This window comes from Orcinus orca, chromosome 17 (assembly GCF_937001465.1).
Source record: "Orcinus orca chromosome 17, mOrcOrc1.1, whole genome shotgun sequence".
NCBI lineage: Eukaryota > Metazoa > Chordata > Mammalia > Artiodactyla > Delphinidae > Orcinus > Orcinus orca.
In genome coordinates this window covers 23881691-23895276 of record NC_064575.1, presented here as the reverse complement: position 1 = coordinate 23895276, position 13586 = coordinate 23881691, and the positions used below count along the sequence as shown (strand labels likewise).

The window sequence follows — 13586 nt, the reverse complement described above, 5'->3', positions numbered from 1 at the left end:
GGCAGGCGGACTCTCAACCACTGCGCCACCAGGGAAGCCCCTCAATCAACTTTTACATTATGATCCGTACTGTTCGTAGGTTTGTTTTAATATATTTATTTATATTAAATATAATATGAAATATATATTGGAGAAATACATAATAAATTTTAATAAATATAATTATAGATCATTATCAATAAATATAATAAATTACAAATAAGAAATTAAATAAATATTAAATATAAATATTTACTTCTTTATATTAAACTTCCAGCACTCTCTACCCCTCTTGTGCTTTATTTTCCTCTATAGCACTTATGGCATCTATGAAATCATAGAGTTCACTTATATTCTTTGGTGGTGTCTACTCTCCTCCCAGTGAGGGTTATTTTGTTCACTGCTGCACACCAGTGCCAAGAACAATGCGTGGCATTTAGCAGGGCTCAATAAATACATATTGAATGAATTGGTGGCGTGTTGTAAATGATGTTAAACCAGATTCTCTGGAAGACGTGCCTTCTGTGTCCCATGACTTAGAGGCACACCTCATCCTCAGTGACAATTGTTCCCAGTACTAGAAGTAAAAACATGTTACGTTTGGGGAACAGAGGAGAGGGAAGCAACACTGGCTCCTCCCCACGTGCCTGGCATCACGAGATATTTCTTGATTTCTGAGCCATGAGTTCCATAAGCAGTGCTCCACGAGCCCATGTAATGACACATTTCTTGATTCCTGATGAATCAGGTAATTTGAGTTTATTTCTCGCTATACGTGCTCTGATTTCATGAGGTTGGTCTGCAGTGGCCTGAATTTGCCTGGATAATACTGGTCTCCCTGCCCATCTAGATCCTTCTCTCCCTGCCCATCTAGATCCTTCTCTTCTCTCAAAGCCCAGCTTGCACCAAACCTCTTTTGTGACATTAGCCTTAACTTAGTGGTCCCAATATCAAGGTCAGTCTTTTTCTCCTGCTCAGAGGGCAGCATCTTGGGCCCAGTGAAGCCAGGGAATGGATGTGTGTGGGCTCCACTGAGGTGGCCTGAGAGAAAGAACAAGTTGATTTCAAAGTACATGTAGCAATTTTGAAAGAAAGTACAATGGTGTAAATTAGTACCTCCTCCACTAAACCACAAACACCAATCAGGAACTCATTTTACTCCTCTGTCTTTCCTCTCAGTTTTCAGGAAAACACTTACTTTCCATCATCTATGACAGTTTTAGACATAAAAAGCTTACCTTTGGCCTGCCCATAGCCCCTTGATAAGATGTAGTCAGGCTTTAAATGCAGGTTCTTGTAGTCATTGACAGTTCCGAGCTCGCTAAAAGACAGCTACCTTGTTATTCTTTGACAGCACCCCAAAATACCTTGTTTATACACCACCATCAATACATTTAATGTAACAAGCCCTTATATAGATCTTCCTTGTGCCAGGCACTCTTCTAAGATGATTACACATATTAACTCATTATCCTACAAAACAACTTTACTATTAGGAAGGTTCTACTATTATCCCCATTTTACAGATGAGGAAACTGAGGCACAGAGAGGGTGAGTAAAGCCATATAGCTGGTAAATCCAGAACTGGGATTCAGACCCAGGTACTCTGGCTCCTGAGACCACGTGTTTAACCATTAGTCCACTTGTCTCACCTTTGTTCTTCTCCACCAGCCTCCCTGTACCTATCAGCCAACCCCTTGCCACTGATCTTTTCTTTGCGGTACACGGGCCTCTCACTGTTGTGGCCTCTCCCGTCGCGGAGCAACAGGCTCCGGATGCGCAGGCTCAGCGGCCATGGCTCATGGGCCCAGCCGCTCCGCGGCACGTGGGATCTTCCCGGAGCGGGGCACGAACCCGTGTCCCCTGCATCGGCAGGCGGACTCTCAACCACTGCGCCACCAGGGAAGCCCCTTTGCCTCTGATCTTTATTCTTCCTGGTCAGAGAAAGACCCTGCGGCCTTTTTCTAAAATCATCCCTCAAATGGACCAAGGTAAATTTCTTGCAATTGAAATCATTTCAGTGACCTTCATTCTTCACAAACACTCACCGATGCTGATTAGTTTACTTCTTGGCTGACCCCTGCTTTTCCATGCTTTGATCAAACACAACCATCTCTTAAAATGCTCAGACCATTTTCTTTTCTCTCTCTGCATTCTCCAATGAAATGTTGGCAAATGGAAAGTTCAACCGGAAAATGCCTTGATCTGAATGAAGTTTGGGGAAGATGAATCCAGTGCTGATGGTTGGAGGGGGTCAGGGCAGGGTGTGTTATTGAGAAACTGGGTGTAGAAAGCTTGTTAGATAGAAACTTTAACTTTTGTGGTCATGAAATTCTGTAGGAGCTTTGGGAATGGAAAGGAAGGGGTGGATTCAAGAGGCATTTCAGAAAGAACAATGGATTGGACTTGTGGGCAACTGCCTCTAGGAATAAGGTGGAGAAGGGAGTGAACATGATACCACTATTTTGGGCCTGAATGATTATAATGAGAGTGTCATTACTTGAAATAGGTCTATCAGGAAGCTACTCTGATTCAGGAAGAAAAAAAAGTTCATTTTAGAATTTTTGTCATCATCCCACTGGAAATGTTCAACAGTTGGAAGACACCATAAGTGAGCATTTAATGAGCTGCCTTCAAGTGTCTAACAGGGCACATGATGTTAAATCTCCTACAGTAATTACCATGAAGGGGAGCTGAGGGTGAGGTCACCTTTTACACTGGCCTCATGGAGGCACTTGCCAGAGTGTGTGGTGAGTGAGATCCTCTCCAGCTCTCAGCTACAGAGGTGGAATTTGGCTTATGATTTGAATGTAAAGGACACGGCTTACCATACAGCCTAACCCCAAACAGTAGCAAATGACTTTTCTTTGTCACACCTAAAAATCCTTAGAAAGTGACAGTGCCATTAGTTATGTGGCAAACTGGTTCTGTGTTTGATCTTACTTCGTATTAATTTTTACAATAACAAACTCAAGTGATCTTGAGCCCTCGCCCCGGTTTGTTTCTCCAAAGGCCCGGACAGTGCCAGCAGTCTACACATTGAATGGTGAGAACCGAAGGCTTCTTGAAATTTAGCCTTATAATCAGGCACTCAAGGTAAAAATGCAGAAATAAAAGCTGCAAGTCTTAGCATAGCGCCAAAAGAGCTCAATAGGAAGGGCCTAGAATGGTGTGTTCAAGGAGACGGAGAGATTGGCGGGCAATGTCCTGAAACAGTACCTCAACAATCCAAAGGAGTCTGATGATTCAGGTTAGGAATTAACGCCAAATCTCGGGTTGGTACACCCTCCCCGATTTCATATAAGCTCAAGAGTAGTCGCCTTGCCCGGCAGAGACCATTAAATGACTTGCGGCAAATCTCTTCCTTCAAAAGTCTGACTTTGACCGCCAACCTTACTTCCAGCCAAGTCGATCCTCCTCCCTCCAAAGGGGATAAGCGGCCACGGGTTAGCGTGGGCCCTCGCGGCTGGGCCGACTGTTCGGAAGCACCCGATTTTCGGAGGCTGTGGGACGGAAAAATAAATCCAGTCCGGGTTTTGTCTGCGCGGGGCGACCGGAGGGCTGCGAGGAATGGCTCGAGAAGAGGGGGGCGGTAGTGGAAAATACACAACACAAACAGCTCGCGCCGGGGCACGGCAGCTGCAGGCCCGGAGCGCGCGGGCCCGGTAGCCGGCCGCATGGAGCGAAGCGCGGCCCGCGGCTCCGGGGCGGCGGCGGCGGCGAAGGCGGCAGCGCGCCGCTCGCTCACACCCACCCCCGCCCGCGGCCGCCGCGCCGCCCCGCCGTAGCCGCCGGCCGCCGGCGTCCCCACGGGCCGGTCCAGCGAAGGCGGCGCCCGCGCCTCTGCAGCCAGTGGCAGCCGGCGGCCCGGGGAGGCGGCCCCCGCAGCCCCCCGCAGCCCCGCGCCCCGGGCGCCTGCGACCACAGCGGCCGCCCGGGGAGGAAGAGGAGGAGGAGGAGGACGAGGGGGGAGGTGACAAACTCCGGCTCGGCGCGGCGGCAAGCAGCCCGCGGTCAGGCATGCAGGCGCGGCGTCTAGCCAAGCGCTCCAGCCTGGGCAGCCGCCGGGGGAACGCCGCGCTGCAGCCGCCAGGCCCCGCGCCCGCCCGGGAAGGCGCGCTGCCCGGGCTCCCGCTTCCCGCCCCGGCCCCGGCCCCGGCGCCGGCCCCAGCCCCGGTCCCGGAGAGCTGGAGGCCGCCACTGCCGCCGCCGCGCAGCGCCGGGACCGGCCCCCCTCGGGCCGCCGGGGCCGCCGCCGCCGCCTCGTCTCCGGTGCTGCTGCTTCTGGGGGAGGAAGACGAGGACGAAGAGGGCGGGAGCAGGCGGCGGAGGGGGCTCGGGCGGGTGCAGCCGAAGCCCCGAGGGGGCGCGGAGGAGGAGGATGACGACGAGGAAGACGAGGACGAGGAGGTGGTCGTCGAGGTGGTGGACGGCGACGACGACGACGAGGACGGCGAGGAGCGCTTCGTGGCCCTCGGCCCCGGCCGCCAGCTCCCCAAGGGCCCGGGCCGGGGAGCATTGAAGGTGTGTGCGGGTTGCGGGGACTAGCGCGCGCGGGACCCTCCTGCGCGGTGAGGGGACGGGCCCGGGGGCCCGGCGCGGAGCGGGTTGAGGCCGGTACCGGGGACCGCAGAGGCCGGGCCGGGAGGGGTGTGTCCGGCGGCTCGGGTGGCCGCGCGGGCAGAGCCAGGGGGCTGATGAGCTCACCGCTTGGGCCCCAGCACCTTCACCGGGCGGCCGCTCCCTCTTTCCTCCAAGGCCGAGGCCGGCGTGCTGTCTGATGTGGGTGCGGGCAAAGGACGCTTCTCCCGAGCGAGGCGGGGAACTTGGCGATGGGACGAGGTAGGCGCCGGTCTGCGCCCGGTGGGGACGGGCGAGGTAGGGAGGCAGTGAGGTTGTAGTCCTTCCCGAGGAAGCACGAGTGGCCCCCTTCCCCTTATTCTGAGGACTAGTCAAGCTCATAGGAACTAGCAAACAGCTTCTCTTCTCAATCTCTCAACCCGTCCTGCCTCCAAGAACAATTGTGGATGAGTTTCCGTCAAAAGCGCCTGTGAGGGAACCGGTAAACCCAGAAGAGCAAAAAACCAAGTCCCGGTGTATACATGCATTTTGCTGGCAGCTTTTGGCAATGCCGCCCCGCCCACCCCGTACCCGCGGCTTAAAACTCGACATTGTTTGGCATTGGGGTTTTTTTCCCCTCCTCAACATAGCAAATGGGAAAAAAAAAATAGGAAACCAGAGAAAGTGGGGGGGAATTTGCCATTTAAAATAGACGTGAGTTTCTGCTGAGAATTCAAGCAAAGGCCCTTGTGTACTGAAGCACCGAGAGATCTTTCCGTTTGTATATCTTCAGGAGATAAGGGCTTTATTATTACACAACTGACTGGCTGGGCTTTCAGGCATGTGATTGGCCAACGCAAACCACGTTGAGGTTCTTGCACAGTGTATGTTGCTAAGAAGTTTTGAGGGCAGCAAGTGGGAAGCAATGGAGAGAGTGATTTTTCTGAAGAGTGGTGCTTAAAATCAACTGGATAAAACTATTGATCGGAGTTTTCAGAAGATATTGGTATTTAAGGAAGAAAAACACATAAACAAATGAGCTTACTAGTTAGAGACTATGAAAAAAAAATCTTCAGGGGCTTGCAAAAAAAGTCAGCTTCTCAAAGCATGAAATTGCAGTTCCAAAGAAATATTAAACGTCAGCATTTAGAATAGCCCCAGAGTAGACATGGGCACAGATTTCTTTCCTAGACCACCCTGGAAATACCAACTCTGGGAGTGAGAAATTTTCAGCAAGTAGTCGTTTGGGATGATAGTTTTTGACAGTTGCTTGTTGGAATTCAGACCATGACCACCATCATTACCGTGGTCTAATAAAAAGCCTGCATCGTATGGCTACAGGATATAGCTGGGTTTGGAATTAAATCACATGACATCAGTGACATTAAGGAACAAAAGTAGGACTTCTTAGCATTTTTGTCCAGAAATACTGAAAAGATGTCTTGTGGTTTGGACGGTGGTTGCACAGTTTGTGATAGAAAAGTTGATTATAATTTATGGTCCGTGCTCAAAGCAAACTCAATGTAGAAAAAAAAAATCAAATATATAAGAATAAAAGAACTAGGGTGTGATCATTCACACTATCAGAAAAGATTTTTCACATCTCCGAGCAAATTTCTGCTTAATTCTTTCAAAAGGGGCTTCATTTTATACTGTTGTTGTTTGCCCACAACTTTTCAGGAATTTATATATTGAGTAGCTTGAGGTATAATTTTTATAATCTTTTCCTGCTTTAAAGCCATCTTGACACTGCATCTGAAGAGGTTTTCCTGATGAATAAAATAGTATCTTATTCGAATGCATAGATGAATGTCAATATCTTATATATATTTAGGCATTCATTTATTCGCATATTTATCGAGCACCTAATATGTGTCAAGGACTATTCTAGAACACAGCAGTAAGCACCTTCCAGATGCCCACATCCAGCAAGAGAAGCTGGAAGCAGAGCAAGAAGCAACCAAACAGACAAATAAATAAGCATGGTGCTTGAGATTGTGATGCATGCCATGAGGGAAATAATGATACCTCAGTGTCTAGGAGGAAGGAGACAGCTTGTAGGGAGAAGGCCTCTCTGAGGAGGGGACATTTGATCTGAGATTTGAGACATGCAACTTGGGAAGATCCTTCTGGAATAACAGTTGCAAAAGTCTTGAGGTGGGAAGGAGAAGAGGATGAGTATGGCTGGATCTTGCTGGAGATATGTCAGGGAGGCAGGTAAAGGCCAGCGACGTAGAGCCTGGTGGACCTTTTTAAAGTAGAGTAAGAAGTCTTTGGAATGTTTTAAACATGCAAAATGTTTTGTATTTTTAATAAGGTCACGCTGTGTGGAGTATAGAGGACAGCAGGGAGGAGCAGGGGTCCAGTTCGATGGCGATCGTTGAAGTCCACGTGAGAGGCGAGGGCACTTTGGACTAGGAGTGGTGTTAGAGAGGAGGGAACAAATTCAGGATCGATCGTGAAGATCCACCTGCAATAACTTGCTGATGGATTATGTGGCGGGGCGGGAGGGTGACAGAAAGAAGGGAATGCAGGATGAGGCCCCAGCGTAAAGGTTGGCCAAATGTGCCATTTGCTGAGATTGGGCAAACTGGGAGAACAACAGGTTTTTGCGAAGAGAAAAATCAGGTCTTCTCTTTGGGGCCTGTTAAGTCCGAGATGACGCTTAGACACCGGCATGGAAACTTCAAGTAGGCGGATGGCTGTAAGGTGTGGAGCTGAGGGGAGAGGCCACGGCTAGAGAGAGAAATTTGGGAGATGTGTTGATGTCATTTAAAGCTGGGGATGAGAAGGAGAGTACAGCAGGCCAGAGGAGAGTACAGCCTTGGGCCGGACTCTGGGGCACAGCACTGTTTAAGTTTGGGTGTGGGAGGAGAAGCCAGCAAAGACGATTGAGAAGCAGCAGCTAAACATGTCAAAGGAAAACTAGAAAATGGAAAGTCCATTTAGTTCCAGAAGTAGGGAGTAATGAACTGTGTTGAATACCACTGGGATATGCGTAAGATAAGGACAGAGACATGTTCATGTGGATTCGATAATATGGAACGTATGGGTATCCGTAACCAAAGAATGTGAAGTCAGGGATGCGACCCAAGTGGGCTGAGCAGTGAGTAGAGGCAAGGACATAGTGAAAAACTCTCTTGTTGGAAAGGAGAACAGAGAGAAGGGGGAGAGAGCATATGGTTTAGATTGTTTTGAAGATAGGATACTGTAGACTCTAATGTGACTACAGCATGTTGGGAATGATCTGTTGTGTGTGTAGGAAGTGTATTTGTTTTCTGTCGCTGTGTAACAAAGCACCACAAACCTCTTGGCTCACAACCATCCTCCCGGTATCTGTGGGTTAGGAGTCGGGGCCAGGCTTGGCTGGGTCTGCTGATGAGTCTCACAGGGCTGCAGTCAAAATGTTGGGTGGGCTGTGGTCTCTTTGGGAGGCTTGACTGGGGAAGAATTCACTTCTCAGCTCCCTCAGGTTGTTAGCAGAATTCATTCCCTTGCATCTGTAGGTGTGAGGATCCAGCTTCTTGCTGCCTGTTACCTGTAGGCTGCCCTCAGCTCCTAGAGCCCCTCTCCCCCAGCCACTCTCCCCCACCCCACCTCTACTCCTGCAGTACTTTATTACATGGTTTCCTCAACATGGCCTCTTACTTCATCAAGTCAGCAAGGAGAATCTTAGCCCCTGTCTGCTGGCAAGATGGAGACTCATATAAGGCACTGTAATCACAGGAGTAGTACTCCATCATCTTTGCCATATTCTATTGGTTAGAAGTGAATCATGGGTTCCACCCACACTTAAGCGGGGGAGATATGCAAGGGCATGAATACCAAGAGGTGAGGGTCGTCAGGGGTTACTGTGGGGAGGAACCGAAGATGCAGAGAAAAGAGGGATAAGTTCAGGAGGAAGGTCCTTAGAAAAGTCATAGGGCAGGGGACCTGGAACCCAAGTATAGGGATTGGTCTTTGACAGAAGCAAAGACCCTTCTTCCATTAGGGAGAAGGTAGAGAAAGTAAATCCAGATGTGGGTAGTTGTATATTGGATGGTGGTCAGATGAAGTAGTATTCACCTGATGGCTTCTGTTTTCCCCCTGCAGCAGGAGGGAAGGCCATCAGCTGAGAGCAAAAGAGATTTGGGATAAGAGCTAAAGAGATAGTGTTGTGGGAGAGTGGGAGAGCAAATGTACCAGGGAAATCAGATAGAGTTGCTAGACGGTATCAAGGGCCCATCTGATGTTTGTGGTTCTACTTGTACAGTGTAAGCAGTCTGTCTGGGTATGTGATTTTCCCCACCTTCATTCCATTAGCTCAAGCATAGAGTGATAATAACAAACAGAATGCCAGCTAACGTTTATTAAGTTATTTAATTACCATGCTAGTGCAAGTCTAAGTGTACAGTCTCATTTAAACTTCATTACCTATCCCTGAGTCAGGCATTATTATAGCATCCTCATTTTACTGAAGTGATAAGCAGTTTACTTAAAGATACACAGGTGTTAGGTGGCAGAGCAAGGTTTTGAGCCCTGGGCAGTCTCACTCCAGAGCTAGTACCATGAGGCCTTACACTTCACTGTCTCTTGGAGACAAAGCAGAGAGCTGGATTCAGCAGAGATGCAGTTTAGCCAGGTGGGTGAGCAATGACAAGAGAGAGAACACACTGTTGACGAAGTTGGCACTGCTGTGACTATAATGATGGACTATGGGATCTAAGAAAAGTAAGGACAGGAAGGGGCCATGGGCTGGTAAAAAAGTCAGGGGTCAGTGGATTGGAAAAAACAAAGAGGAATCAATAAAATCATTAAAAGAATGGGAATGAAATGCAGGACAACTTGGGTTCCAAGGTAATGTTAATATGAATGAATATTTGCTGAATACTTATAAGCCAAGAGCTGCACTAAATGCTTTCTATGAAGGAGGATCTATGAGAAATTATGGTTTGGGAATCAATATTCTCCAGCTGAGTATACTGACTTGGATGTGAATTAGCACACCTGAGGCTGTATGGGCACAAGCAGAGCCCTGGTTCACATCCATAGCCTGTGCTTTTAATCTCCCTCTATTTATTTGTGATGTTTATGCCCACTTATATCCAGGAGTATTTGGGAAGGCTGAAGAAATAGAGGAATAGATGCTACTAAGTATCTGAGATGCTTGATTACTGTAATGGCTGCTAATTTGGGCTTTAAATGAGACAAGAAGACAAACTGGGTATTACACAGTTTTCAATTTCTGATCGAGGAAGCTTACATATTTATGGGCAGTGATAAGATTCCACACACCCCCAAAAAACAAAAAAATAGCCTCCTGGGCCCTTGAATGAGGAACACCAGGTAAATAATGTCTCCAACCAGAGCTTAATAATAAAATTTTAAAAAAAATACAAGGACACTGTCAAACGGAGGAAGGATTCTAAAATAAGTTGCTACTCAGTGGGCAAAACAGTAGGGGGCTGAGATAACTAGGCTCAGAGCTGTGCTCTGCGATGCTGTGTATTAGTTATGGACAAGAGCCAGAGAGTCTGAAGGGATTGATAGTGTAGTGTCATAATAAGGTTAGGAGACACCTGGACCTGAAAGACCGCTATTAGTTCTATCAAGAGTACATCTGTTGGAAAACTGGGAAGAAAGTTTGTTTTTTTTTTAATTTTTAAATTTTTAAAACAAATTTAGTTATTTATTTATTTTGGCTGTATTGGGTCTTCGTTGCTGCGCGCGGGCTTTCTCTGGTTGTGGTGAGCGGGGGCTACTCTTCTTTATGGTGCGCGGGCTTCTCATTGCAGTGGCTTCTCTTGTTGCGGAGCGTGGGCTCTAGGCACCCAGGCTTCAGTAGTTGTGGCACATGGGCTCAGTAGCTGTGGCGCACGGGCTTAGTTGCTCCGTGCGGCATGTGAGATCTTCCTGGACCAGGGCTCGAACCCATGTCCCCTGCATTGGCAGGCAGATTCTTAACCACTGCGCCACCAGAGAAGTCCGAGGGAAGAAAGGTTGTTGTTTTTTTTTGCGGTACGCGGGCCTCTCACCGTTGTGGCCTCTCCCGTTGCGGAGCACAGGCTCCAGACGCGCAGGCTCAGCGGCCATGGCTCACGGGCCCATCCGATCCGCGGCATGTGGGATCTTCCTGGGCCGGGGCACGAACCCGTGTCCCCTGCATCGGCAGGCGGACTCTCAACCACTGTGCCACCAGGGAAGCCCGGAAGAAAGGTTTTTAAGTGAGATAATATATGTCAGAGTGCCCACCTTCAGTGCTTAATAAATATTAACGGAGAGGAATCTGTTTCATGTGTGCCAGCTCTTTGGGGTGGTTAGCACATCTATTAGACTGTCTCTGGGCTATCAGATGGCTTTAAGAAGGCTTTGGCAGGGACCCGTGCAGCAAGCACTGAATTCCAGTTTGCTGATAAGTATGTGTGTTGCAAATGGTCTGCGTTGGCTCGAGGGGAAGGCATGTGCATCTGATACCAGGCAAAGTTGTCATTCACTGAATTGTCGACTCCCAGACTTGGAAGGGAAACAGAGATTATCTGGTAACCTGACACCCCCTTTAGACTGCTCAGGACACCGGGACTAGGGAAGGTGAAATGCCTTGTCTGGCTAGGGCTGCTTAACGACTTAGGTGGGACCAGGATTAGCACCCTGGTCTGCCCAACCCCAAGTTCTCGCCCTCCTTGCTGGGTTAGTCCTTTGTGCCTGGAATGATCTGCGGTTAGTTCACTGCCTTAGAGTTGTGGTGAGAGAAATCACAGTTTCCTGAAGTCATCTACCACTCACTGCTTATCAACTTCTATTTTCGGAATGCTCTTCCTTCCTAAAGTACCTCAGGGAGAGGTGGTCTCATTTCTGGCTGTGGGAGGTGGGCAGGACCCTCTGTGAATCCTGTCCAGGTCAGTCCCCCTCTGTGTGCAGTTCCCAGGGGACACGTGTGCTCAGAGGATGATAGAGAATGGCAAATGAGCCCCATTTCATCGTGAACCGAGTTCCCTTCATCTCTGGCTTGGTGTGCCTGGTAGACTGGCCTGGAAGACGTAGTTTATACTCAGCCCTTAACTAGGGCCTCTCCTCCACCAGATTTGACTGCTAGTTGGGCCTGCAGTGCCCCGTAGCACAAGGGTTAGAAAAGGAGGAAAAGCGAGAAGTCAGCCCTGCCTGGAATCCCCTCACCTGAGCTTAGTGAGGAGGCGCCAGGGAGCTACCGCTGGGATGTCCTTGATCTCTGAGAGCCCCCGGAGCCTATTCATTGGTAAATGGGCCCTGGTCACATTACCCTGTCTTCCTGCTCATGGGTGCTCAAAGGGAAGAAGAGTGGGAGCCTCTCCCTGCCCACTGCAGTGTGCGCAGTCAGAACTTCTGGTCTGCACACAACAACCAGTCTTGTACCATGGCTTGATACAATGTCTGCTAAAGCTGAGGAAACTTGACCTTTAATTGTCCTGTCCCATCTCTATGAAGGTAAATGCACGGTTTCCATTAGACTTTCTGAAATATTTGAGAATACTTAGAGACCCTTATAGCCAACCTTCCAGCCTAGTCGAATCTCTGAAATAAGAATGACTTTCTTTGGGTTTGCTGTCCATGTTTCTGGTCATTCCCTCAGGAGATGTTTATTATGGGCCATGGCTTGCCATGTTCCTGATATGCATGTGGGAAACAGCAGTCAATAAGGCCGACTTCCACTTCCAGGGAGCCTACAGCCTGGCAAATTCCTGCCAGATTGTCGATAAAGAAGTTCAAAGCCCCTTTTCCTCTTTATCCCCAAGATGAAGGTTACATCTGCCGAGAGACCTTGCTAGGCTACCACAGTTTGGGATGTAATTTTGATGCATATCCTAAAACATTTGTAGCCAGTCTATATGAAGAAGATTGTATGGGCTGGCCAGGAGGTAATTCCTGAATAGCTAGTCAAAGGATGAGTTTAGATCACCAAATCTGGCACATAACTTCAGTTGGTCTCATTTACTGGATGAAGTGGAACGGAATATAACTCTGAGATTCGTGTAGTGGAATTAGAGTGATTCAGTTCTCACACTTCATTGAAGATACTATTTGGAAAACCCAGTGTTATAATTTATACATAGGGGAAATAGGCTTGGCTCTAGAGTTTTGAAGGAGAGTCTGTAGTTTTAGGGTAAGAACTTTGCAGTAACATACAAGAGGGGATCTCATCTTGCAGAAGACCATGGAGCCTTGAGGTGCAAAGAATTAAAAGGATTCTGCCTGTCCATGGCTCCATGAGGACTAAGAGTGTATAGTCTCCATGCTACACATGGCAATTTCCAGTGACACACTTGCTTTCCTTACGTTCTTGTCATAATGGAAGGCTGAGCGAAAGTAAAGCCTCACTGATGCGAACTAATTGGGGATGGCTGGTCTCTCCTTGTGGTGATGGAAGTGTTCTGTATTTTGCCTGTGGTGGTGGATACACATACCTACATATGATAAAATTGCATAGAACTAAATAATATGCACTTGCACACATACACAAGTGAATACACGTAAAACTGGAAAAATCTGAATAAGGTTGGTAGATTATATCAATGTCAATTTCCTGGTTGTAATATTGTACCATTATTTTGCAAGAGTTACCACTGGAGGAAAAAAAAAAAAGTGCTCCAACATTTTAAATTAAATCCAATTTTTTCAAGGCAATGTGCCTTGAAATATCATTTAATAAAACATACAGACAGGATAATTTTAGTTCATTAATATGACCTGTGTAGTGGGCTTGTTAGTAAGATGGGCGGGAACATGGTTGAGTCAAAGCAGATGATTCCTCTATCTGGCCCCCTCCCCACTATTTCCTCTGTGAGGTAACAGGCCCTGGGTTCAAATTCTGGCTTCTCCCCTTGCTAGTTGCATGGTCTTATCAAGTAACTTGATGTCTCAGTGCTTCAGTGTTAGCAAAGAAAATTGGTATAATATTGTCCTGTCTTTGCCTATTGTTATTAAATATGGCCCACAGACCTCCTGCAATTAGACATGGATGGCAATTTATCACCTTTGTGGTTCCAGAAAAGAATCTTTTGTAAAACTTCGTTCAAGGCTTCAAAATCCTACAG

The 13586-nt window shown here is 48.0% G+C and overlaps 1 protein-coding gene across 5 annotated transcripts in view; it reads left to right on the top strand.

Moving 5' to 3' along the window:
- The first annotated feature begins 3602 nt into the window (after positions 1-3602).
- The window catches only part of ZNF704 (zinc finger protein 704), a 219986-nt gene continuing 210002 nt past the window's right edge, over positions 3603-13586 (top strand). Inside the window, exons 1-2 of one of the 5 annotated variants that reach the window (XM_049700190.1) lie at positions 3603-4503; positions 4738-4821. In XM_049700190.1, coding sequence (XP_049556147.1) covers positions 4000-4503; positions 4738-4821 — 588 coding nt within the window. In that variant the 5' untranslated portion in view covers positions 3603-3999. The remainder of the gene's footprint in view (positions 4504-4737; positions 4822-13586) is intronic. The other 4 variants (XM_049700193.1, XM_049700192.1, XM_033439844.2 and 1 more) reach the window with 4 other exon arrangements.